We start from the raw sequence: 27,448 nt of genomic DNA, 5'->3' as shown, positions 1-27,448 counted from the left end.
TGTAGGCTACCCTGAAGTTGCGTCTGTTTAGCCAATCAATAGGGACGAATGCACCTGGCGCAATCAGAGAGGACCAATGGAGAAATCCCGCCAATTAAGCTGCAACAGGCAGAGAGATGGTGGTCACATGACCGGTTTGAATTCAAAAAGAGGTCACATCATCCCAGAAATAGTGAACATGCTGCAAAAAGAACTATAAAACCTATCAACTAAGATAAGAATAAAGGTTTTAAAATGAATTAAACAAAATTATCTAAACTTGAAAACAAACATGTAAAACAAAACTTGTCTTGATAAAACATTTTAAAAGATGAGAAAACAGTTTACTGTAGGATTTCCTTTCCCACAGGTTGCAGCTTTATATTTGTATACAAAAGGTTTTTATATGTGTATAAATAAGGTTTTTATTTATTGATTGATTAAGTCCAAGTGATATGGACTATTATACAAATAAACTGTACCCTTTGAGCGATAGGCTTTATCAACTATTTTCAGACATTTTTAGACCAAACCTGACTATAATTGAAAATATAATCAGCAGATTACTGCTAATAAACATAGTCAATATATTTAGCCTTATTGCAACCGTAAACATAGCCGGAAACCATTCAACCATGAAAAGTCAAATGGTTATTTCCCTAAAATGAGGGAATGTTCTGTCCTGACGTTCTGAGAGGTAGAGAGATGATGCATCTCTGTCTGCTTGTTTGCATATGAAGAGGTTTAAGAGCGAGGCCCACCATTATGCTCCCTCAAGCTCCCTAATTGGTAACCATTTCCGCTTCTGGCTTTCGTCACATTTTGTTGATGCATTTGGTGGAGGACAAAATGTGCAAAGTGGAGATGTATAAAAGCTGCCTGTTGTCCCCCCTGTGCCAGTATACAACCGAGCCTGTTTGCAAAGACAGTGAAAGACGTTCAGTGATGGATCACAACACAGTCACACGGACCTTCAGTTATGGAGCTATTGGCAGTAGGACTGAAGCTCTGGAGGATTGGTCCACATCACGCAGACACAGCAGCGCAGGGATCCGTGCACTCCTGTGGGCTACCAGCAGTGCACGGTCCCTCGGGTGTTCACTAGAATCGGACTTCCAGACCAGCCGGGAGAACATTTATCCAAATATCCTGACACCTGACAGTATCCCACAGTTCACTATACCAAGTCTGTCTGTGCAGAACAGCTGCAGATCATTCGACAAAGAGAGAGACGAGGATAGTGCAAAGACAAATGATGGCTTAGGGAGTTCTGGGACTGATCTGGAGTCATCTTTATCTGCGTCTCTGGCCTGCTCCACGCTCTCATCAACCACATCTTCCAACAGCCTCACTTTGGTTCTGTCAGATCGCAGGGCCGAGAGGAGTCTCTCAGACCCGTATTCCCGGAAGAAATCTATTCTTCAGAGGGAGGCTTCCTATGATTGCTCCTTCTCCGAGGCCCAGCACTGCCTGGACCCTTCCAGCAGAGCCGCCCTCTCCCTGCCGCACTTAGCCAAAGTCACCACCCCGTACGGCTTCGTCACCTTGAGCCAGAGCCCACAGATGGCGAGCGAGGAGGCACTTCTCTGCCAAGCTGGGCTACGGCGCTTAAACAAGAGCGAGGAGACTGCATGCGCTTATAGCAAAACTCCACTGACAAGGACAGTATACAACAAAGGCAACTCCCTTTACCTGTCAGAAGACAAGAAGAGAGTGTTTAAAAAGTCAACAGACTCACAGAACAAAGAAAGATCAGTTTCTTCAGAGATGAAGGCTGCCTCTAACAACAACACAACAGTTGCATCCTCTTCTACACCCAAACAACCAGATGGCAAGTGTAAAAAGCGGTTCTATAATGTTATACGGAAACACTTCATCTCCCGCCATTAGAATTTAATCTTGGGACTGATTTGTAACAATGCAAAGTGTGTTTTAAATGTTTAAACTGTGTATTTATTCATGTAAAAACATGCCAATGTACACCAATGTTCTTGTGAAATACAAAGCATTTGTCTTGTGTGAGTTGACAAAAATGTCAGAATGATAAAGCTGTGAAAACTTTGTGGAAAATGTATCAATTGTCACTTAAAAAATAATAAACAACATAAACAGACTGCTTTTATATTGTGTGTACTATGTTAATGTCTTATTCATTTAAAGTTCCTGTTTCATGTGTTGAGTAGCTTGGAGAATCACCTTTAAAATTCTCATAAAGGGCAGAGTGAGTACTTCAGATCCACCATAGTGTTTAAGGTTAATGAATTCCTCCACCGCTTCCAGGATCTTAAATGTCACTCGCTCTCGGGCTGTCGGCTCCTATTCAGCCCCTTGTTGAATACGTCTGTGTAGTTTCCACGGTTAGCTGGATCTCTAAACCTGCATGAATGTGTGCTGGTTCGTCCCTCAGGAAATTGTTGCTCCTTAGCATACGAAGTGCGTCAGTGGAGAGACCCTTAATGATGGTCGACTAATGCATCCTCGAGGAGCCCTGCGCACTCCACACTCCCACACACTGAGATTTAGTGGGTAAATATCATTATGATGCAGAGTGCTCGGCTCTTGGAGCAGTGGAGGGCAATGAAAATACAAGAATAGGTGTGTGGACACAAGAACATCTACAATTATAATCACTCGCCATAAGGTTTGTTTATTTGCATAAGCGATTCTACATTCACAATTGTGGGCCTCATAAGGGTTTCCGCTACCATTTCATTCACAGCTCATTTCAGTCACTTAAGATAAAGAGATTGATGATTTTTTAGTTTTTCAGAAAATTAAGCAATAAGACAGTCCAAATTTAAACCCAAAAGCAAGTGTTATAGTTGTACATGCTTTATTTAGCCTGTATCTTTGATCTGTATTGTGTTGTGTTTATAATATTTAATTTTAGGCCATTATATCCCAATCATTTAAATGGGGTGAACAAAGTGCAGAAAATTAAAATCTTCTGAAAGCTATGGATTTGTTAAATGTATTTATACAGGAAATAAAATGCAACAGGCACTCGATTCTACAAAATAATAATGAAAAGAAAAAATCGTCAAGACCAAAAGAAATAAGATAAAAAGGTAATATAATTGGTAACAGAAAAGGGAATAATAATAATAATAATTCTTGAAAAAAAGTATAACCTATTAACACACACTTTAAATGTAATTCAAATCTTAACATGTTTAAGACTGCATTTGTTTTAACTAAGTTTACCAAATAAACTTGCTACTGAGTATATATCTGGAAGCCAAGAAAAGTACTTTATTATATAACAAAAGTCAATCAATATCAATATCAATCAATACATCGATCAATTTAATAAATGTATATTGATAGAGAAATCAAAATCAAGGAGAGTCTTTTTCATTGTCATGAAATATTTTTCAAACATTCCCGTCTCCCTCCGGAGGGATTGTAAGAGGTCTGGTGACATTTTGGATTTGATTGACACTTATTTAATGACCATAACCATTTTTAATTTCTCCTCTGTAAATATAAGTCCATCCAGTGCTTCCTTTTCAAAATGATGAGATTAATGGCCCATCACTGCAGCTGACATTTTGATTTACACAAAGCTTGTTTTCAGCTCTATATTTTGAGATTAGTAAATACATCAGTCACAAACATGTTTACACGTTGTCATTGTGATTTAAATGAGACAGTGTTATGATATAAATATAGCAGAAATGATTGTGGAAAACCCTTTGAGAGACTATCACCCTTAACCCAGAGGATGTGAGGGATGGGAGTACTTCAATAGAACACAGGATATACACTCCAGCACAACAGCACACACAATGGCAGATAATAGACACATGCGTGGAAGTTTTTCTGTGGATCACTGACGTCACAAAGGTGTTGTATCATCGCAAGATGGTCTCTAGTGCTGTTTTGATTTGATTTTCCAGAGCTGTGCTACAAAATTAAAGATGGTAATGTTGAATATTCAAAAAGGTCTTTATCTTTCTCATACGGCCTGTGCTGCAGCAGCTCTTTTCACCCTCTGTCCAAAACCAGAGCCCAGTCTGCTCTGATTTGTTAGCTGGGCGGCTCTGTTGTCATTGGTGAACCGCTTAGAGATGTCCCGCCCCTTATCCTATCAAGTATAATATGTTGGAGCGCTAGCCAATAGAAGCACAAGTGTTACATAGTGATGTCAACATGTTAAACAAAGGGGTCCAATCGAAACGTTTCAGGATGGGGGGGGGGGATTATAGCCTTTGCAGACCATTTACATGCACATATTACACAACCTATAACACACTACAGGAAAGGAGCACAACCCAAAAAGCATAATAGGGCCCCTTTAACTCCCTCCCTTTCCATCTTCATAGTGTGTAACTATTCCTCTCATGTCATCATAGGTCATAACAGAATGTATCTCCCATTGTTGCCATATATTGACAAGGTTAAGCTGCTTGTACTTTATCTGCTAAAATATTTAACCTTTCCTTTAAATTCAGTGAAAGCAAACACTCCTAAATGCAAGCACTGAGTCTTGAAGAGGGCGTTGCATTTGTTGAGACTTAAAACTGCATCATACAAAAGAGAGAAGTTCACTCTGAGAATACACATGACAAACGTAGATAAACTGAGAGAGAGAAAGAGACGTCAGAGCGAAATGAAGGGGCTTTCTGTAACTGCTCTTCCTCGTTCTGTCAAATTGAGGTTAGCTCAGAGAACAGTTGTGCCCTCAAAACAGACCCCACTTTTCCGGTACCCACTTCAAGTACAGAAGTAAAAGAAAAATGTGTGCAAAAGATAATAAGGGCAGAACATTTACATTCAACTACACAGACGAGAGGCAGAGCAAAAGTGTCAGAGGGAGTTACTGAGCTAAACGGGAAGTATTTCGGAGAGGCACTGAGTTAGCCACCTGTAAGCTACACACACACACACACACACCGCTTTCAGTGACAGCAGTGAACAGTGAGAGAGGTGGAGGTGAGGTTGTAACTTTATAGATTCTTGATGGCGTCTGGACCTGGCAGCAGAGCGGAGGAACAGCCACCAGCACTGCCTGTCAAAAAGCACAGGTAAGAGGAACAAACTGACTCTTAATAGAAGTTTAAAAGTATTTAAAAGATTCTCTTATTGGGTTACCTTTAGATCTAGTCCATAATCCTCAATAAGATCCTTATTTATTAGGTAGGACACTAATTTGCTTATGTCAAACCTCCTGCAGGGCTTGCACTTACATGTGTTTTTGTGATTCTGTGCATCAGTAGCCGTTCTTCCAGATGCTCCAGTGTTGGGTCTGATTGTCTGATGCTCAGCCCTGTTGGACTCCAGCATCAGAACTACACGTACAACGACGTATTCCCTGAACCCACCGATTGTCACGCAGCCCAGTGCCCCATACACTACGGTAGGTTTACAGAAGGTAAAGTGACTAAAGGTCGTGGGAAAGTGCTCCATTGTTCTAAATGTCATTGAAACAACAAATCCATCATCTACTGGTGCATGGTTCTCTAATTCGGATACAGCTCAGAGCGATGGGAAGAGAAACTTCTTACCATAATATGAAGTCTTCTCAGTTCGTCTTTCTCATGAGAAATGAAAGAGAGGAAGTTAAAATGTGAAACTCTTACCTTCAATAACATTCATTTAGTATTCTGACAGATTATAATGAGTTGCAGACTGTTAATGCTGACACACACTCCTCAAACTTGTGCATGTTTATTGCTTTTGCTCACTGACCCAAATCTCTGTCCCTGTGTTTCTCAGATCCCTCCCAACACCAGGTGAGATTTTTCTCCGATGGCACCCCGCCGCCTGTCCCAAAGAAGAGGTTAGCTCGCACCCTCTCCCTCCCTTGCTCCAATCTGCCTCCACTCTCCCCTCTGTGTCCCCCGTCTCCACTGCAAAGACACCCTCAAAACTTCGACAACCCCCTGTACATGCTGGCACCCATACCTGACGTGTTTTTCAGAGAGGAGACAGAAGAGTTTAAACCTGTCAGTGGGAGTAACGTCTCTTTCCTGCACCTATCCCAGCTGTCCTTTGACACCCCGGATGAACATCTGCCCTTCCTATTCAGTAGATTTGACGACCAGAGGGTTGTTTCTCAGGGGATTCAGAATCGACATCTACTGTTTTTGAGAAGCGTGGCCCAGAGTGTGGAGGCTGGGATCCTGCTGCAGGGAGAGGCCTCAGAGAGGGACGTGAGCTCGTACCAGCCTCAGGATTTCCTGCTGTGTGAGGGCAGCGGGCCAAAGCAGATCGGAGACACGCTTTTCTACAGCCTGCACAGCCCCAAGCAACCCGGGAGGACGCTTGCTTTAAGGGTAAGGTTACAACACTTTTAAATAGAGTACTGTACGTTCTGTATGATAATAAAAAAAGGTAAAATGTTCTGTTGTAGTATTCTGTTAACTTTGGGTCACATTGCAATTGAGGTCATCTGCAAAGCAAAGTGGTTTGCACATTGCTAGCAGTAAAACAAACTTGATCTTTATCACGATTGGCAAATGTGACACTGACTTGCGGTACCCGAAACACTTCCTCTAAACTGTCATCAGGTGTTATAACTGCAACAGGAAGGCGAGAGAAGATATATTTTTCTTCATATTTCACAATACATATTTTTGCAATGCATGTGTTTTTTTATTATGACTATGGAGTTTTCGGTCTTTCTGTGCAGGTACACAAACAGCCTGATGAAGCCTCCTCAGCTCACACCAAACACCAGCATGTCAACGTTCAAGATATGATTGCTTATTTCCAAGCAAGCAACGCCCTGAGGGAAGATTCCAGTAAACTACAAACTCAAGCTCCCTCTCATCCTCTGAAGTCAGACTGCAGTGCTGCTCCACCAGCAGTAGGAGGCAGCACTGAGTGTGCCACAGTTCATGTGAACATTAATCTGCCCTCTGTTCAGTCTCTCCTGCAGAATGGACTCTCAGTGGGTGTTGAGAGAGACCTTCCTCACGCCACTCTAGAGGACTTTGTCCAGGTTAACAGCTCACTGCAGAGCACTGACTGTGAGGCCTATGACAGACAGGTATGTGCTCTGTTGCTGCAGATACTACTGGGCTCACAACATCTGTATGACATCGGAGCCACAGCGGCTGAGCTCAGACCTCAGGGCATCTTGTTAGTGTGGCCGTACAGGGATAATGAAGAGGGAGAAGACAAGGATGATTCTGAAATGAAGAGCGGTTTCACTACCAACAGGAAGATCAAAGAAGGAAAGACAGAAAAAGGGATCCAGATGTTATGCAGGACATACGGTTCCCCTCGTGTGGTGTTAACCCCGGTATCATCTGCTCCAATACCTCACCTCTCCACCTACATAAAAACCCAGATTGCAGCTCTGATTGAATACTGCCTCCACTCACAAGAGAGCCTGGCCTCAGCCCTGTCCAAGTCCTCGTACCGCAGAGGGCTCCTCTTCCTGGGGTCTCTGCTCCACTCTGACAGCAGGGGGCCGCAGATGGCTGACATGGTGGCCCTGCTTCAGGTTCTCCTCTGGGGGCCACGAGCCTCGCTCTTCAATCAAAGCGGCTCTATGACCACCGCTGTGCACAACTGGCTGACAGTCAAGCGAGCGCTGCTGGTGATGAAGCTGGCAGAGAGAGGGCTGATCCAGGATCAGTCTGCACTGAGTTGGGAGGACTGTATGTGCCTGCAGTATCTGTCGTTCACAGAGCCGGAGACAGTCCTGAGTGTGACCAGTCAGCTGTCACTGGACGGATCGTCGTGAAGTTAAATCATTATTTTGCCCACTCTCGGGTATTGACAGTCCAAGATCATTTTAATTGTCAGTCTGTTTTATGCACAATAGTCAAAAATACACTGAGAAAGCTGTTCCAATCCTTCCTTTAAAAATACAAAACATGGATATTCTTCATATACTGCTTTTCATCATGTGACATTGATTTAATAAAATGCTGCACTTATTTCTGCTGTAATATTTAATATTAAGTGGCCTACTTTTGTATTTCCCAAGCAGCTTTGTACTAGAAGTGAAGGAATTAGGTGTATTTAAAAAACATATTAAATAACTAAATTACTCTCTATGTTTTTTGTGTGTATTTTTCGCGCTAAATATTGCACTCAAAATATGATTGATTTAAAACACGCTAGCTCTATATCACATGTAATATTAACATGATTTTTTGGGTGTTAAACATCAGTTATAGTTACTACCCGTACATAGCAATACCTCTAGATGAAATTGAATTTAATAGAAGTTGAGATTTCATTTTTTTCCATGCTTTAGATTTTTTAAGACACTTATATTGTGAGCATGACTGTCCATAATGACTCCATTGTATGCTTATTCCTAATAAAATCAAGATTAGTGACACACTTAAGGCTTCAGTATGCATCAAAGGAAGTGCTTTCAGACCTTCAAACACCAAGATTGAGTCATTAAATGTATCTGACTAAATAGACAATTATGCCCACTGCATCAGATCAACAGTTGTGCTTATGTGAGGAAAACGACCTTTTTCTCAGTTTTTCACACACCCACTACTATCTTGTAAAATAAGTTTGACGCCATGAATGCAGCCACAGGGATAGGCTAGGTGACAGCAGACTACTTCAAGTGTGTCCATGTGTAAACAAACACTTTACATGTGGTCAGAAACCTTATAGGATTAGATAAACCACAGACACCCCTTTCTTAGGTGAGCACTTTTATTTAGTAGTTACAACATGCAGATTTCTATCACGTGAACTAAAGCAACAAATTAGAATCATGCGCACGTTTAAAAAAAAAAAAAAAGGAATCAACTGGTACTTGCTATTGAAACATTTCTACTGACAGGAGTAGGATTAATTTAAATTTACCATAAATATCACACTGTGGAGATGATCATCGGAGGAGGAGGGGGGGAGAGGGATTGGCACTACACATCATGGATACAGTGGTGAGGACACATTGCCCGGATAGTAAGTGAACGCTTACTCTACATTCCTGGTACATTAACATCTTACCCTAGTGCAAATATAATTGAAACACAGCACATGGCAGGTGAAGCAAACAGAAAGGAAACCTCAAGCACATTGTATTTGGATAATATATTCATTTCCCGTAAGAATCATAAAGCTGTGTAGCGTATGGATTGAAATAAGAACAACAAACATCTGTAACTGCTCAGCGTTATTTAATCGTCATCAGAGGAGTCTCGCTCGATGCTGTAAGCCATGAAGAAAGCGTCGGGGCGGGAGGGGACGAGGGGATGACCCGGTCTCACAATCTCAAAGCCCAGGAAACTGAAAGTACGCAGCAGGGAAGCTGGGGAGGGACAAGAGGGACACGGATGTAAATAAAAGGACCGTGATCCAGAAACTGCACCTTCAAAATACTGTCAAAACGGCCAGTCTTGTGTACATATAAAGTATATTACAGCTTTGAGTAAACAAAGCAGTTCAAATGAAGAGTTTAACATAATAAAAACCCAGTAAACAAAAGTCTCACCTCTGTCGTCACGGCTCTTGTGAAAACAGATGAACGCGTGATCAACCTGCAGCTGCTCTTCTGCAAATTCCAGCAGAAGAGCAAAACTGTAGAGAAACAAAGCAAACAGACGGGTGAATGTTTCACAGGAGGAATGTTAATGAAGTTACAAAATATGTATTCATTATGGTCTAAGCATAAGAGTAACATTTAACAAGAAAACCAAAGCATTTAAACCTTAACTTGACTTAAAATGCTTATTTGATCAATCAGGCTGATCAAATGATCTTTTTCACATTTATTTGTTATATTAACATTCAAGTTTGAGGTAATCTACTGTACGAATTAGAAAAAAACCTTAATGGTCTGTTATTCCCTTAGGTGTAGACACAATCTATCAATTTCTTCGTATTATTTGGAATTAGTACATAATGTACATTTCATCGCCCATCAATCATATAGATAGAAACAAGTTTAAATGTTTGTACAAGAGATTTCTTTTAAATGTTGAAAAGCGTTCTGCCCACGGACCTTTCTTTGCTGCCCTCGGGCAAAGCTCCAGGAGGGATTTCCACATAAAGATTATCTCCCTTCAGCGCCGCCCTCCAGACACAGTGCTTGCCCTCCGAGCGACGGGGCTCAAAGAGCAGGAAGCGCACTCTGCCGTTGGCAGGGGGGGGCTCCTCAAGAACCAGCAACTGAGTATCCTACAAGACAGAGAGGACAAAATGTTCAGAGGACAGAGTATAAAGTTGCAGGATAAAAATAAATGCAGTTAAGGAATCTTGATGAAAATTACAGAAATACTTTAGAGTTGGCAAGGAAACCACAGCTGTGCTTAAAGCCTGAACATGAGAAGCAGTAAAGATAAAAACAATCAGGCGAATCAACTTCAGAGCCATAAACATTCAGTAGATTGGTGGCTTTGATAGACAGGATGAGCCTCAGGTGAAGAGCGCCCGGGGTAACGGTTGTTTTAAGATAAATAGAAATGGCACAGGACATTTAAGGGACCATCCAAAGGTTCACAACCTTATCTGGGATGTCCTGTTTTATTAGCGGTCTAACCATTGTGATTGAAATGATATGTCTAGCTTCATGGTGTGTTCACAACAAGCAATTCATTCAAGAGGCATTAGTGTTGATGCAGCTGCAATGTCGGCAAAGCCCTAACGGATATGTACAGGGTTCTTACACCTTTTCCAAAGTCAAATTCAAGCACTTTTCAAGCATTTTCAAGGTGCATTTTCAAGCTTTTCAAGCATCTTACAGCTGTTGTAAATTACATATTTATATACACATACTTATACTCAAATGATTATTTCCCTACCTCACATTAAATCAGATGTTCTTTATGCTATAAACAACCAAATGTGTGTTTCATAATAGCATTCTACATGAGGATGAAAAATTAAAAATGTTAGAAAAGAAAACTAAGTTTAATATTTCAAAATGAGTGACCCATCTGTACGTAGACTGGGCATCCCATATAACCTGGCTGAGCCAATATAAAACAATCAGCCAAATAACTTTTCAATATATTATTGATTACTATTTTTGAGGTACTTTTAGGTTGGCAGTAAACACAAGTCAGAGGTAAATGGTGTACTTTGACTCCACTACATGTATTTAATACCTTTAGTTACTTTACAGATGTGGATGAATGATGTGAAATATAATCAAGTGTTAAATCAGACTTTAGTTCCACCTGGAGTAAATTCACAAGCTACCCTGCAGTATACAAAGTCATTCAAACTAGCTGCACCTTTACCAGCTTTGAGAACACTTTCATGATCAATCATTATAAAACATATCATATACAATTATTAGGGATGCTCCGATCGCCAATTTTGGGGCCGATCGCCGGAATCAGTATCGGCCGATACCGCTCTCTTTTCCTCTCTCGCCCTCTCTCTCTCTCCTGACAGCCCGTCAGTATCTCCTGCAGCTCACTGATCCAGTAATGAGCGACCCGACAGTGAAGAATAAATATATTTATAACTAGTTTAGCTTGTTCCAGAGGTAGATAAAATAGCTAAGTGTGTTAGGTCTAACTAATGTGTGTTCTGCTCCGCTCACCGGTCCGTCACAGCGGGTGGAGCTGCAGGATTTCTGCTTCACACACACGTTGCATACCGCTATTTTATTGTCATTTTCGGACACTTAAAATACTGCCAGACTAGTGAAGCCATTTTGGCGGGGTTGTTTTGCCGCGCACAGAGAAAAGTGTCATGTATTTTACATGCAACGATAGCCTAATCTAAAATGCTCTACTCTGGCGTACCTTTCGTGTGGTGTGTGGCGTCAGCGCAGACTCTCGCATCGTTATTGTTGCACACTTTGCAGGAGGCTACTCTTGGGCTTCGCTTGACCCTCGTCTTAGCCATGGCTTGTATTTGTCTTCTGCTAGCCAACGCTCGTTGAAACGGCAACCTCCTGGCATACTGTCATCTATCACTCTCATCAGAATGCCCAGGTCACACACACGTAACAAAAACACTTGCCGGTCACGCGCATAGCGCGGGAAGGCCGGAGCGGAGCTGTTTTATGTAAAAGCGAAGCAATTAAGCGCGCTCCGACTTCTTTATTTTCTTTTAATCTAAAAAGCGAAGTAAAGCATTTACAATTTCAAGCACTTTATCCCAAATTCAAGCACCATTCCCAAAATTCAAGCACTTTTCAAACCTTGAAAACACCTCGTACAATTTCAAGCATTTTCAAGGATTTCCAGCACCCGTACGCACCCTGTATGTACTTCATTCACAAAACAAACATTTTAAAAGTTGATGGCTTTTCATCTTTCCAACTTTAAAAAAATCGACATTATGGTTTAGTTATTTCTGCATCCTTTTGATCAGTTTATTGCATCACAATCATATCAAATGTTGCTTATTTTGGGTTAATTTCAGTGTATTGAACCAGATTAATCAAACGCACTAAACATTACATTACATGTCACTTGTTAGACGCTTTTATCCAAAGCGATTTACATACTCAATACTGTGGGCAATCCCCACAGGAGCAATTTGGGGTGAAGTGTCTTCAGGGACACAACGACATGCTGACTGCAGTGGCGTTTGAACCTGTGCTCCCCTGATCCGAACACCAACACACTAGCGCCACAGCCCCTCACTAAACAAATAGTCCCATGGTGAATTTCCGTAACGTAAGTAACAAATGGCAAAAATGCACTTTGAGTTTGATGTGAACACAGCATAACAATTGCAGTAACATAAGAACTGTTGATTTACTGCAGCAGTAAAACGATTACATTATTAGCTGGGTTGAAGATGAAGATTGAAAAGAGCAGAACTTATCTGCGTTGATAGTTCAAAGAGGTTGCTCTCTGCATTTCTAAAAATATTAAGAAAGTGCTTTTTAACTCACAGAATAGAATGTCTTAGCTGAAAGATTGCGATCCCTCTGGTCATTCCCTCGCCCACCTGGGATCTTCAGGGGTGGGAGAGGGGCATCAGGAGCACCACAGAGGCCCCGGACACGGGTTACTGCAACAGCGGGAGCACCTCCTGGGATTGGAGGTACTGGAGTGCGAAACAAACACACACACAGAAGGAGCCATTATTAAATGGAGTATTCACTGGAGGTTCTGCTACCCGACTCCCGATATACACAACAGGGGTTAGACATTAAACTGTTGAGTTACTCATCTTCAAAACTACGGTTAAACAGTGGCTAAAGTTGAGTGAGTCCTAAGAAACTAAATATAAGGCCGATGGGAACAGTTCAATCAGTAACTGTCCTCATCGCCAGCAGACAGACAGGAAGCTGAAATAGTTTGAGTAACACTTCCACATTTGAGATGTCCCATGTGCAATGTCAACAAGAGGTAAAATATTCACTACAAGATATTTTTGTTTCCATTTCACAAAGTCCCAATCCTAATCCCTGTAACCTTTGGAAAAATAGGCTAGTTGTTCACGTAAGAAGCTTGACGTCTTTTACTTCCAAAAACAGATTTGTGTGGGGTAACTTTAAGCTTGTCACATAATTTCTAGAGGAAGGCCACCAGAGGATCAGGCTCTTATTTGTCTAAAAATCTGCCTACTTTAGTACTGCTGCACTGACAATGTCCCCCCCAGGCTACAACAGACAAACAACCGTTTAGCAGGTGAGATGAGCTATATTAATTCAGAGGCCAGCCAACGAGCTCTGTAGAATTAGCTTGGCTTACCGGCGCAGATGTCTGTTTGTACGGTTGCATTCATTTACAGCATTGTGGGTAGGTCTATTCTCAGGGTTCATATCGGGAACCCATCCCATTAGCAACAGCACTACCACAGCGATGCAAACGCTCTCACACACACTCACTGATGCTCTCCTACGCAAATGTCACCTCTATGCTATATGTGGAGCAGATGTGGGAAAACCATTGTCACTCGCATAACTCAGGCTAACCAAGTCATTATGCAATATCAAACATATTGCCTGATTTTGCAAAACTAACACAAAAAAAACTCAAGAAATGCCATTATTTGATTATTTAAAAAGCCAATCACCATCTTTTTCCTAAGCATTTGATGGTGAAAAGTACAGCATCAGGTTTTCAATCAACGTCTTCATTCATTTAACAGCATTCTTTGAAATCCCCATGCCTACAGCAGGCAGTGCAACACACACTCACACCCATGTTGTATTGGCAAGACTGCTCTGGTCACATGAGCGATGATTCTCTCAAGCTTCTGCTGCTGCATAAGAGCACCTTTGTCATGTATGAATATCATACAAAAACACTTATCTCTAGGGGGGGATATCATAATGCAAGTATCATGGGGAAAGTGTTTTTGCTTCAGATGGACAACATGCTGGCGTCATCTCAAAATAAACCACAGAATCAGTTAGTATAAAAGGGCACCTGCTCATGGATAAAGAGAGAAAACGGTATCAAATGATCGTAACATATTTTACACAATCTATAACAACATCTATGCTGTTATTGCATGTTGCTGTTATCCATACCACCCACCCAACCCCCAACCCCCCCCCCCTCCCCCTCGCAGTGCAGTGGAAATTTCCTACGAGTCCTTCACAAACAGCCTCTACAAAAAAATCATGTCAGGACACGAAATAGATTAAAACACCACAAAGGTAATAACTCACAGGTTGTGTAAAATGATGGTACATATTTGCAGTAGGGTCAACCCCACTCTATAATCTTATTTCCAGTCAATGAATACATTTAAATTGGAAATTCCCCAACAAACAAGCAGTCTCCGGCTGGAGTCCAATGGCTGGCAGAGGCTCACTCAATGGTTAATATAATACCACGTTAAGATAGCACATAGCAAAGGTTATTTAACTATCTGCACTGTTGTAAACAAATTGCTTAATTTTAACATTTCGTCGATGCAAAATTGCAACGCTTGCAAGCACCTGATCCCGAGAGCAAAATGGGGAATAAACAAACCATGAAACTACAAATAATCAATTCAGCCATAATTTAACTACGAACAAGCTCCATGTACATAACATTATATACACATTTGTAGTGTGCCTTTATTATTTGTATGCTTTTAATTCAATTGTGAAATATTGTATTGTTGTTTGTGTTACTGCAACGGCTGAGATATGAAAACATCCCTCTGATGCAACTGCTAACGTTCGCGCTAGCCGTATGCTAACACCGCTAGCAATTAAAACCGTTAACATTCAGATCAAACATAAACAAACACTACATTACCGACACAATACAGTTATTAAAACTTTTTACACATAAGATTTTTAAATATATAACATTGATAAAATGCCATGAATGTATAAGACGGCAACATTAAATGTTAGCTAGCTAGCATCTCATCTTTTAGGTAACTCATTTCAATGGCATTTCACATTAGCTAGCAAGCTAGTGCATGGATATCAACAGCAGTGATGATTATATTTTTGTGTATTTGCTAGATAAATACCAATGTTACTTGAATGTCAAACATTCGGGATAAATGACAGGAATGAAGAGTGGATTTTTTAAGACATTTTTATAAAAAGGTATTAAACCAAACGCGGTTGACGATTTAATTTGGAAACCTGAATAAATAGTGCTGTTATGTAAACAAGAAGCCCAGGTAATAGTACTAGCCACTCCAGGAAATATACAGCTCCCTTAGCTAGGCCGCGGCTTTTAAATGTATCCTAGCTTGCTAGCTTATGACAACAATTCACAACGGCTACAACAACATACCTTCCACTTTCAGGTTTATTACTGGATTGTTCAATAACAGGCATTTCGGTTAAGTTTCTCTCTTTTTCTCTAACAAAACAATGACTATTCAAAATCGTCTGTAGGTTAGATTTAACCATAAGGCCAGCGTCCACACCAGCGGCTCTCTGTCTCTCCTCTACCCTAATGCTGCGCTCAGAGCCGGCTGCAGTATTTCAGAGGGGAGGGTCCTGCCCTGAATGACGTGCTGCTGTGAAAATATGACGCATTATGAACCACTTCACTAATAAATAAACAAGCACATTTATCTTAAGAAAGCATCAGAATGAGAAATCCTTTGTTTGTGGGAAATTAGAAGCGTGGATGAGAGGCACACATAAAACTAGGCTTATTTATTAATTTTACAAATAGTGTGTAATGATAAGAAATCCTTTATTTGTCCGACAGCAGGGAAATTAAAAGTGTTGATAAGAGGCACACGTAAAACTAAGCACATTTATTAGTTTAACATACATTGTGTAAAACTAATCATAATGTCAACATTGGGGTTTTTTTCTGATAAAATGTTGTAGCCTATATTTAATCTTAAAGTGCACCTATCATGCTATATTTGAAACATATATTGTAGGGCCATACCTATATAAAACATGTCTGTGAAGTTTTTTTTTGGTAAAAAAAAGTAATATCTTCCTTTATATATTGGTAACTCTAACTTTCCAAATAGAAAAATACAAAATTACCCTTTGAAATCTAATTTAGTATAGTACTGTATAGCGCACAATGGAAACCGGTAAATGTTAGTACCTCAAATTTGCAACTCAATACAGTGTAGTACATGAGTAAAAGTACTTCCACCTGTCACTTACGGGTACTAAACAGACTTATAAGGTACAAAAGAGAAGCCCTATTTTGGATTTTCCCAAAAGAGCAATAGTTTTATGATTTTATACCATTAGGCATCTAACTAAATGCAATTAATTAGTATAAAAAAGGCTAATGCTGTTTAATGCTCTTTAAACTTGTCCACCCATAGCCTGGTAAGTGTAAACAGTCTCTGTAAATGTCATTTTCCTTTTTTCAACTACTGTCATCTGTGCCTGTCAATCAAGGAGCTAAAGAGCATGGTGCATGGTGCAGGTTGTGTTTAACGCCGTCTCTGGTGCCTGCAGAACTGAAAACACTGTCAAAACAACCTCCTTCACTTCAATACTGAGACACAACTGAAGGCTCAAATCAGGTACGTTTCTTAATGTATTCAAGATGCTCATATATAACCTAACTCATTAAATATCATTATTGTGATTAGCCAAGTGACTATTTAAAGCTGGCTTATTTAAGCCTATGAGACACTGCGACCATTTTTAAGACTGTGCACACAGCAATACAGGCGCATATACTTAGACTTTCAATTGTCCTTATGCATGTCAAAAACTCAATTTCTTATCTTGACTTACTTTAATTTTGTGACCAGCTATTAATATAGGAGTACAGGAATTAAGGAGGGAGAGTTGGAGTGTCTGAAAACATCATAAGTAAGACAAATATCCATAATTTAAAAATAAATACATTGTGAATTGTATTGCAACAAGCCTCTGACTTGTTCGTGTTTGTCCACAGTGTCGGGTTATGACCGTATTTTGTCCATCGAACATTTGAGTGATGTTCCTAACCCATGGAAAGGTTTTACCATGAACCGCTGCCTAGTGCTGGCTCTGGTTGTTCTGCTGGTGAGCTCAGGAGTCAGCGAACTGCACGGTGAGTCATGATACACAACGTTTTATATGGTTTGTTTTCAGTGGTGGACTGTGATAAAGTACATTTACTCAGTTACTATTTTGACATACTTGTTCTTTACTTTACTAGTGTTTTTATTCTATGTTTCATATACATCTGATTTACTATATTTTGGAGGCAAATATTGGACTTTTTACTCCACTACATTTATGTAACACTCATAGCTTTTAGCTATTATGTACATATAAAAACACATCATATACTTACATAATATAATGCACTGTACAATCTACCCAGTATTTAAAAAAGTATCTAGATTTGGCTCAACATTGGCAAACTGTAACATTAAAACAATATGTATTTGTTTGTGTTAAAAACTGAATTTTAATGTTCTACAACACCATGAAAAGAGCTATTAACCGGGTACTTTTTTGATAGTAAAAAGTCAATTTTTATGAAAATACTTCTGCACTCTAACCTTATTGAATAAAGTAAAGGATCTAAGTACTTGTTACGCTACTGTTTGTTTTTCGTCTTTATGCAATAATACAGTATGCAACTTGCATGGATACTTCTCTATACGACATATATGTATTATTGTTACAGTGTATTATTTTAATATTTTCTACACAACAAACTCTTTCTCCTCTGTTACAGTCAGCAGGAATTTTTTGTGTTTTACATATAATTTTCTTTCTAGATGCAATGGATTCTTTTGTTGAGGAGACAGGAATAAGGTCTTTTGTTGGAAGTCTGCAGGATGGTTCAATATTTCAGGTATAGTCTTCCTCTTTAAAGAAGATTACCCAAACCTATTGGTTTCGATGTTGAGTGATTTAAAGGGTAATATTTTTGTGATGTTATTTAGATTTCTTATCTACTCAGTGGTATAAATCAATAGAGGCCTTGTGTATACTGAATCTCTGTGTGCAGTTTAAAGGTACTTTATACTGAACGATGAGACTTCTTGATGTTATCCCGTTTGCATGATGTGAAGGTGATCCGTACAGTCAATAGTCAGCACTAAGCTATTACCTTTTTATCATCAAGCTTACAGAAGTTTAAAGAAAAGATTGTCAAAATATAGAAATAAAAAGAGACCCTAAAGCATTTACTTCATTTATTTTCATTTAATCGTTTATTTGAAGAGGGACAATGCATATTGATGAACATTTAAAACAAATAATGCTTTAAAACGTAAACATGCTGGATTTTAGCTTTGAGCTCATTTCCATCCGTAGTCCCTCACATACAACATTTCTACACTTCTTAGGCCCATCATTCAGAAATGTAGACATGCTTACAGTGTTGAAGTGTTTGTAAATTGCTTTGGATAAAAGTGTATAATACAAATCATAACAATGCTGTTAGGCCAATAAGTTCAATGCATTAGCGATACACACTTACTATTGGTAAGTATTGGTCTCACTGCATTGCAAGTATGACTGCACTTCATTGCATCACTATATATGTGACATTTTTAAAGGGTACAAGTAAAAAAAAAACTGAACAAAGATATGTTCTGCTTTCATGTGGTGGTATATTGTGTGTATTTGAGGAATCACCTGTGAACTCAGACTGTTTTTTCCTGCTGCCTGTCTGCAGATCTCACTATGGGACAATTTCATGGAGTGGTGGGGAACTGAAGAACTCGGAGCGATAAGAAGAAGAAAAAAGCCGATTGGCAACAAGTCGATCCTGAAACCCAAACCTAAAGTATGATTTGAAAAAATAAATGTAATCAACTTTCACAACAGCATGTTTCCAAATTGAGAACACAAATCATCTTCATTATACAGTACCTTGCATTTAATCAAATAAAGATGCAGAATGCTAATCCATTTTTTATTTCATTTGTCAGACAGGAAACATTAAATCTACCTTTTAGCATCACTGATTTAGAACTGTAATGTACTGCCACAGTGTAACAAAGTCTTATATTGTCTGTAAAGTTTGCCTTTAAAAACATTGTAATAAAACATATTTACAGAAAAATATGATGATACTTATCATAACTGAGTGTGAAAATACTGCAGATAATACATTGTCTTTATACTGTATGTGAAAGCATATAGCATAAAGAAACCTCTGTGAATGAACACGTACATTTACTAAAAGCAGAGGTGGACAAAGAACTCAAAACCCTTATTGAAATAAAAATAGTAATTTGACAGTAAAATTACAAAAGTAATAGTCAAGTATATTTAAAACACCAAAACTGGACAGTACTCATTCTGCTGCAATTGCCCATTTCAAAATGAAATATGTTATATTATTGGATTATAATTATTGATGCATCAACGTGTTCACCATTTTAATGATGTAATTGTAGAAGGAGAAGCTATTTTTTAGGTTGGAGTAAAGCACACAATATACTTGCCTCCTAATCCGAAAATCGAAGTATAAATTAGCAATAATTGTAAATAAGTACAATTCCCTCAAAATTATACGTAAGAAAAGTACATACATGTATTAATGTACTGTCCATTGCTGACTACCAGAGTATTAATACTGTAGGAATAAATAAATGATACTAACGTGTGATATTTAAAATAGTTTTACAAGTTAAATATGCAAAACATATTTTGTGTCGTAATAAAACTACAAGACGAAAACATACTCAGCGACATCCGCACTCCTTCGCCAACATGTTTGGTTGGAGGGAGATGGAAGTCCCGCCTGGGTCCAGGGACATCACATCCAGGGGATCGTAGGCTGTGGGCACACAGCAGGGGGTCCGCTCCTCCACGTTCCCATTCTCGATGTAGGAGTTGAGCAGCATGGCGTGGTGGGTGGGGTTGACCAGGGGGAAAGCGCACGAGCCTTGGCAGTTGTTGATGTTAGCCGTGTTGGGACCCAGGAATTGCTTCAACAGGGACACGGTGAGGCTCCTCAGCCCGCACACGCTGGCCCCCACTGGGTTGTCAGTGCTGTCTCTGGTGGATCGCAGGCTTCTCTGCATCTCGTATCCACGGGCCACCGTCTGCAGGGCCCTCAGCAGAAGGAAAGCACGGTACTGGCTCGCTCCTGTTCTAGAGGGAACACAAGCACCAGTTACAAAGTGAGTTTCATACTGCCAGGTATCTTTATTGATTATAGTGCTTCTTATCTATTAGATTATTTATTTATTTATTTCATTTATTTTCTAGTATATGAACGTGCAAAGTAACCCAAGCTGTCAGATAAATGTAGGTGAGTAAAAAGAACAGAACAGTACTTGAATAAATGTCTACATTGACTGTGATTTCCAGGGGCTTTAGTTATTTTGCATGTGAAGAAGCTCAACTCATTTGAAAAAAATATATTTGATCCACATATTGAGTGAGCTATGAAACTAAATATAACATATCAAATATTGCATATCAATATTCCATGAACAATAATTAAAAACAATTATGCTTTAAAAAGCAAAACTATGAAATCCTTGAAAAAAAAGAGAAGGGGTGCGATTAAATAAGTGTAAACTTCTTCCCACCCCTTTTCGGATGTGTAATTAAGTAGATTATTTGTTTATACATAATTTAGAATCAGTAATATTTTTGTATATTAATTTGACACTGATTAGTTTTGTATTGTATAACAATTCTCATGTAAAAATGTTGTATTAGTGTTTTACACATTCAAAATAAATCCAATCAAATCCAATCAAATATTCCATAAAAACTAGTTGAGTAAGCATTACTAAAGCCAAGGGATACATTGAAAATAAGTCGATGTAGTAAGCTTAAGATAGTGGTTGAAATGTCTAGCTTAAAGCTAGAGCAATGGATACATGCAAATAAAAGCAAAGGCTGAGTATATTTAGTTACTAAAAAAGCAGCACGTTGAAATAGTAAACTTAAGGTGTGGATTCGATGAAATAGTTAGCTAACCATAAGGGTAATATATAAATACCTGAAATGGATGAAAAAAAACGTGTCAGCTTAAAGTAATACATTAATGATTCAAATATCCACCATCTGCCACCTTAAAGCTAGGGTAGGTAAGTTTGAGAAACCGGCTCGAGATCGCTAGAATTTGAAAATACACAACCGGAGAAAATCTGCCACTTCCTTATAGAGCCCCTCCTCCAACACACACGAACGCGCACATGACCAATGAGGGCACGAGATAAGTTTGTGCACAGATGGAAGGCTGACAGGCAGGTAGGCCATCCAGTTATTTTAGCCGGGCCGGCTAAAATAATTGGTCGTGCTTTTTACAGTACTACGGCTTCCACAGATGACATTTTTGTATGGATTTTTTGTCAAAGCACTTAAGATATTCATTGCTATCGGGATGTTAAGAGCATTCCATGGAATATAACAAAAAGTGTACCTCGAGCCGGTTTCTCAAACTTACCTACCCCACCTTTAAGTTGTTGAATGGAAACCTTAACCGACCAAACATTGATCGACCAAATATATGGGAAACATATTGTATTGCTATCATATTATTCAATGTAAAATAAAATCCACCTTAACTTAACACTGTTGAACCTGACAGGGGGCTTGATTAGGGGTACTTGAGTTCATCTGAAGGGTCTGTAGCTCTGACAACAAAGCTTGGGAACATCTGCTTTAGGAGTTTTCTTGAACACATCACCTGCTGCAGGCTCCTTCTCTGGAAATGCACTGAGTTCGGTGAGCCTTCGCAGCCTCTTTGTGGCTCTGCAGCCGACCTCCCCCTCTGTCTCTATGACCTCCGTCACCTGCGTCACAGTCTGCTGCAACCTCTGCTTCACCTCCTGCAGCAGAGCAGGAGACATGGCCAACTCCCCAAGATACACCTGAAACATGGAGCCCCGGCTGGTGAAGGAGAAGATGGTCAGGGAGGAGGAGTTGATCAGTTCAGCAAGCAGGGTGTCACTGGAGGACAAATCGAGCATCAGGGGGGGCAGGGAGTCTAAGGAGTTCAGCTGCAGGGCGGGGGACTCAGGGGGGTCCTGAGGCGGGACATCACCCAGGAACCTCTTCAGCTCACAGAGAAAAGAGGTCTGTGAGGAGGCCGGGGATGAAGTGTGGGTATATCTGAGAAACAGAATGAAACATGTTGCTGAGCATCTCTCTGGCAATGGTTGAATAACATGTCAATAAGGAACATGAAAGCCAAGAAAACCTTCTTTCTGTTCCTCCTTCCCCAGAGAAAAGCAGAAGTGGAGTCATGCTGGTGGTACTTCCTGATTTTCCACCAATAAGAATGTCTCGTAGGCTTTGGTCTGCAAAGAGAGGAAATGTGAGGTGAGGGCACATGAAAAAAGAAATGATATCAAATGTCATATCTTACACAGGTCATATCTTGCTAATGTCTTTACTTATTACTACCATTCCCTACTCATGACATATCTTACTAATGACATGTCTTACTGATGTTACTTCTTACTCATATCAGGCTTTTTTGTTTCAATAGACATCCTCCATCTGTGGTGAACGCCGCCCTCTGATGCTTTTCCTGTAAGTATTATGTACTGTGTTTTTTCTGAAATGCACACAGACTAGAAGAGAACAGTAGTAGAAAAGAAAGAAGAAGACAACCATTATCATCTACAAAAGATTTAGGGACATCAGGACAGTTTTAAAACAGGCAATATTTACACAAGGCCTGTCTGTACCTGTGTGTTAGGATGCAGCGACGGACTGGAGAAAGTGACGTCCAGGTTTCCTCCTGTGAGCGGACTTTCAAACACCAGGAGCAGCACGGGGTTCGGCTTGAGCAATGGAGACTGTGGGAGGTCAAAGGTCAACAAGAGCGCTCCTCTTTCATTTTCCTCTGCCAAAATCACTGATGGAGAAATCAAGACATGCTGTAAAGATAAAAAAAACAACAACATTCAGACAAATGATTGCGTTCAGAGAGCAATAATACCTCCAGTTGGAGGCAAAACCTCCAATCCATCCCTATGGTTTCTCCGTGTTTCCTTAGCAAGCTGCAGTAAGACTGATGAGCGTTCAGATGCCGTGCAGACTCCAAACTGATACACACTGGAGTTTGTGAGTTCATCATCGTTACCAACACTTTCACGTAGCGCTGCAAATATGTCATCCACAAAGCACGGTGCATAGTGAGGGGCGGGATGAGAGACTGTGGATGCTGTTGTTGGAAAGGTGTGCTCTGAATAAAGAAACAATACAACAACATTACAAACTAAAATAATATGTATCCTTGGAGATTATTCAACTGTGCAATATTTATATCAAGTTGGCATTATTACTATACTAAAATGTACATTTAGAGCAATTATCTGGTTTTCAGCATTACCATTATTAATAAACTGCTATTGTATTATTCATATTTTTACATATATATAGTTGTTTTATATTTTGGACAAATGTGCACATTATTCCTTGGACTTCTCTCATTTCTATAAATGTTTTTATTTTATTGAAATGTTCAAATGGAGCGACTGTTATACAATTAAATTCCTAAACATATAGTGTTAAACATATGTTTACATGTTTATTGTTGTTATATATTATGGAACAATATGCACATTTGTACTTCTTTACATTTAGATTAATTATTTTGAAACATAGAATTGTATTTTATTTTACATAATCTATTGTCTGGTTTTGTTTTAATTGCAATTTCATATTAAAATGGAGCAACTTTTAATAAATTCAATTTCCCGCTGAGGTTAAAAAGAGTATTTCTAATTCTGATTCTGAAAAATAAACGAGAACTTAAAGGGGACCTATCATGCAAAATGCACTTTTGTACGTCTTTTACACATGAATATGTGTCCCCGGTGTTCCAGGGAACTCACCAAGTGTCAGAAAACACAACCCTCTCTATTTTACTCCATACCTAAATCCATGGGCGTCGCAGCCATTATATGAGGGTGGGACAAGTCCCCCCCACTTTTTCAAATGATTAGTTTAGACCCCCCCACTTTTACTATGCGGAAAGTCCGTGAATCGGTCTATCCACTCGCTGCACTTTGTCGAGCGCTGTGTCAGTGCTTCACTATCAAATGAAATCCATTCCACTTGCTTATTGAGAGAATGCCCAAATCAATGAAACTCCGTTCCATGTTTTCACTGCTACTTTGTACCAAGGCAGATTCTCACATAGCGCGCGCATGTTCAAGGAGTGATGTCATAGTTGGACAGCTCAGATCTGTTGTATGAAGCGATGCCGGTAGCGGAGGTAAGGCACACACACCAAATGTTCAGGAAATGGTTAATACAGCGAAAATCAAAGCTGACGATCTCTTGGTTTGATATGTTTTCTCCCCCAGACAACATGGACATAAGAACATTTTTTTCAAAGAAGAGGAAAGTAAGTCATCAGCTGGTAGCAGTTAATCAGTTAACAGTGATGGCGGTGTCTCACTTCTGGAGAGGAGTTTCGTCTTTATGTCATGATAGAGAGAGATACAAATACTGAATAGTTTAGATGAGAAAAGGCATCGAAATGCCAGGTTACTAGTATTTATCAGTATTTATTATCACTTCACCACCTCTCTTGACATCTAGGCACTTGAGAGTGAGTCAGAGGCAGAATACAGGGACAGTGGAGAGAGGTCCATTGCTGAGGTGAGTGATGAAAGGGAAATGACAGTTGAGAGTAAATTGTGATGTGGACTCTCATCCCAGGATTTTAAGGAAATCAGTGGGGATCTTGAACAGGAAACATTTCAGTCAAGGGGCATCATATGACCAATATAGACAGAAGAGCAACATTTATTTGAACATTTAAGTCAATGATACCATTCCTAGGTGAACTTAACATCCGTATGGAGTCAGATCAGTCTCAATATTAATAAATGCTCACAGAAGGATTCACAAATGTATTTTGCGATTTATATATAAATGACTCTCCACAACAATATCTCTCAATGCACTCACAAATATTTATTGTTGTATATAAATGTACAAAAAATGGGCATTTAAACTGCTTTTTATTCATTCAAAGACAGCTCTGAATTAATAATCAAATATGTTTCCTTTCTTTACTACTGAAATTACAAAATGTACCCATCATTTTCCTCATGCTAGTATAGCCACATAAAAGTATCAAACCACCTGTTAAAATGCACCAGAATACAGGAAATCTATATATTTTTTCGCCCCCACACCCCCGTTAAAAATGTCCCCCCCACATTCAGGATGCTTCCTACGCCCATGCCTAAATCTCTAAAAAAGGGGCTGCAACGGATCTGATAAAAACGGATCCAGATTTGAACACTTTCCTGATGTCAGGACAGTGGCGCTACGGCTATTGGGCCAACTCCACCAATCAGGAGGAGACAACCACGGTATTGCCGTTCGAAAGCGCTGGAGACACTGTAGTACATATGCCAGGCCTCTAGATGGTGCTGTTGCTCACAGAATCAACCCTTGCTAAAAACAGATCTAAAAAATGTCAAATTGAGCAAAATGAGGCATGGCTAAAATGCATGATCTGTTTGGTATTTTGAAAAAAAAAAAGTATAAATATGCCTTATATAGGTATGGTCCTACACTATATTATTCAAATATAGCATGATAGGTCCACTTTAAGGCATGCAAACAATCCAAAACACACTTATTGACCAGATAAATACACCACAACATAAAAATAAAGGCATTGCACAGAACTGCATGAATATTATTGCAAACCGCTCATCATTGTGCAGAGTCTGACCTGTGAGTGAGGGGCTGCGGGCCGGGGGCCGTCCGTGGGAGAGGTGCAGGCCAACAGAGAGCCTGGAGCAGCAGAGCATCAGCGCTGCGACACAGAACACATCCACAAACATCTTCCTTCTATCTGTCTGAACATGTCTGGTCAGACCTATCTTTATCACATGTTATGAATGTGTCAAGCTCGGGAGGTAGGGAGGTATATGCTCCCACCTTCTCTTCTCACTAACGTGGTCACGTGCTGCCAAATATTTGGCCTTGATCATTTCACGGTGGATTCTTTTTTTAGTTGTTTGCTGCACAGAAATATGTGTCTTTCACCTCACAAAGGCAAGTTGAAGTCTGATAATGGGAGAAAGGCAAAGAAAAGGCAATATTGTTGGTTTGGAGCTTAATGTGTGTAAACTCAAATGGATATCCAAGTATATATTATACACAAAAGAGATAAGGTGTTTTAATCCTTCATGATTGTATAGCAAAGCTTCATTTAAACTGAATGTAGAAAAGACACAGATGAGTTGAATGTTGTTTTTCATAAAAACACCTGAGCTGAGCAGCTAAATTAAAAAACAACAACAAGCTCTATTTTGTTTAAATCAAATAAAAAATACAGAAGTGCAAAAGATAAAAATAAATAAAAATAAAATAGCTGTTTGTTGCATATGAAGCTAGAGCCAGAGTATGGTTAGCTTAACTTAGCATAGCATATGGAAGCAGTTTGAAACAGCTTGCCTGGCTCTGTCCATAGTTTACTACATTTGTCTACCAGTAGGCCTACATCCAAAGCTCACTATTCAACTCGATAAATTCAATTTAAAAAACAGAAGTGCAAAAGATAAAAAATAGCGGTGTGTTGCATATGAAGCCAGAGCCAGAGGATGGTTAGCTTAACTTAGCATAGTATATGGAAGCAGTTTGAAACAGCTAGCCTGGCTGTCCATAGTTTACAAAATGTGTCTACCAGTAGGCTACATCTCACTATTCAACTCGTTATTTTGAAGACTGCAACAAGGAATTAAAGTTGTACATGGAGTTATTAACAGGACTATTTCTTGACTGGATGCAGGGACTTTCTGAAGTCTTGAAGGCCACCAGTAGAGACTTCAGGAAGTTCCTGCTTACTGGCTATGTAAAACCACAACTAATCTAACACTGCATTATTTTGTGTGGTAAACGAACACAATAAATAAAATGTTTATTAGTGAGATTTAGAAGTGTTGGTAGGCTCATTTTGTTACTTTTAGCCAGAGCTAAGCCAACCGTTTCCTCTTGTTGGGCTCTCAGTGCTGTGGGAGTGGATCACTCTTCTCATCCTACTAGCAAGTAAAGGTGGGGTAGGTAAGTTTGAGAAACCGGCTCGAGATACACTTTTTGTTATATTCCATGGAATGCTCTTAACATCCCGATAGCAATGAATATCTTAAGTGCTTTGACAAAAAATCCATTAAAAAATGTCATCTGTAGAAGCCGTAATACTGTAAAAAGCACGACCAATCATTCTAGCCGGCCCGGCAAAAATAACTGGATGGCCTACCTGCCTGTCAGCCTTCCATATGTGCACAA

General features: G+C 39.6%; 3 protein-coding genes across 4 annotated transcripts; 1 reads left to right on the top strand and 2 right to left on the bottom strand.

Moving 5' to 3' along the window:
- Positions 1–4,638: 4,638 nt before the first annotated feature.
- On the top strand, positions 4,639–7,985 carry peak3 (PEAK family member 3). Of its 2 annotated transcripts, none has more exons than XM_034147234.1 (4): positions 4,639–5,006; positions 5,199–5,338; positions 5,698–6,257; positions 6,614–7,985. In XM_034147234.1, exons 1-4 carry the CDS (start codon positions 4,942–4,944, stop codon positions 7,673–7,675), a joined length of 1,827 nt encoding a protein of 608 aa, XP_034003125.1. In that variant the 5' UTR covers positions 4,639–4,941; the 3' UTR covers positions 7,676–7,985. The 2 variants fall into 2 exon arrangements, with proteins under 2 accessions (XP_034003125.1, XP_034003124.1); XM_034147233.1 differs by having other exon boundaries at positions 4,640–5,006; positions 5,196–5,338.
- A 613-nt stretch (positions 7,986–8,598) lies between these two features.
- On the bottom strand, positions 8,599–15,764 carry oaz1a (ornithine decarboxylase antizyme 1a). The gene is given in 6 exon segments (XM_034147235.1): positions 8,599–9,217; positions 9,401–9,486; positions 9,911–10,086; positions 12,767–12,853; positions 12,855–12,921; positions 15,573–15,764. Coding segments are annotated over 6 exon segments (666 nt in total). The 5' UTR covers positions 15,692–15,764; the 3' UTR covers positions 8,599–9,086.
- Positions 15,765–18,922: 3,158 nt separating this feature from the next.
- Positions 18,923–26,001, bottom strand: amh (anti-Mullerian hormone). The gene is made up of 8 exons (XM_034146407.1): positions 25,890–26,001; positions 23,130–23,375; positions 22,876–23,045; positions 22,647–22,758; positions 22,383–22,482; positions 21,870–22,294; positions 19,906–20,312; positions 18,923–18,996 (listed from the first exon to the last, which is right to left on the bottom strand). Exons 1-7 carry the CDS (start codon positions 25,999–26,001, stop codon positions 19,906–19,908), a joined length of 1,572 nt encoding a protein of 523 aa, XP_034002298.1. The 3' UTR covers positions 18,923–18,996.
- Between the last annotated feature and the right edge of the window lie 1,447 nt (positions 26,002–27,448).

Source organism: Trematomus bernacchii, unplaced genomic scaffold (genome assembly GCF_902827165.1).
Source record: "Trematomus bernacchii unplaced genomic scaffold, fTreBer1.1, whole genome shotgun sequence".
Classification (NCBI taxonomy): domain Eukaryota; kingdom Metazoa; phylum Chordata; class Actinopteri; order Perciformes; family Nototheniidae; genus Trematomus; species Trematomus bernacchii.
The sequence above is the reverse complement of the archived record's forward strand: the minus strand, read 5'-3'. Positions and strand labels throughout refer to the sequence as shown.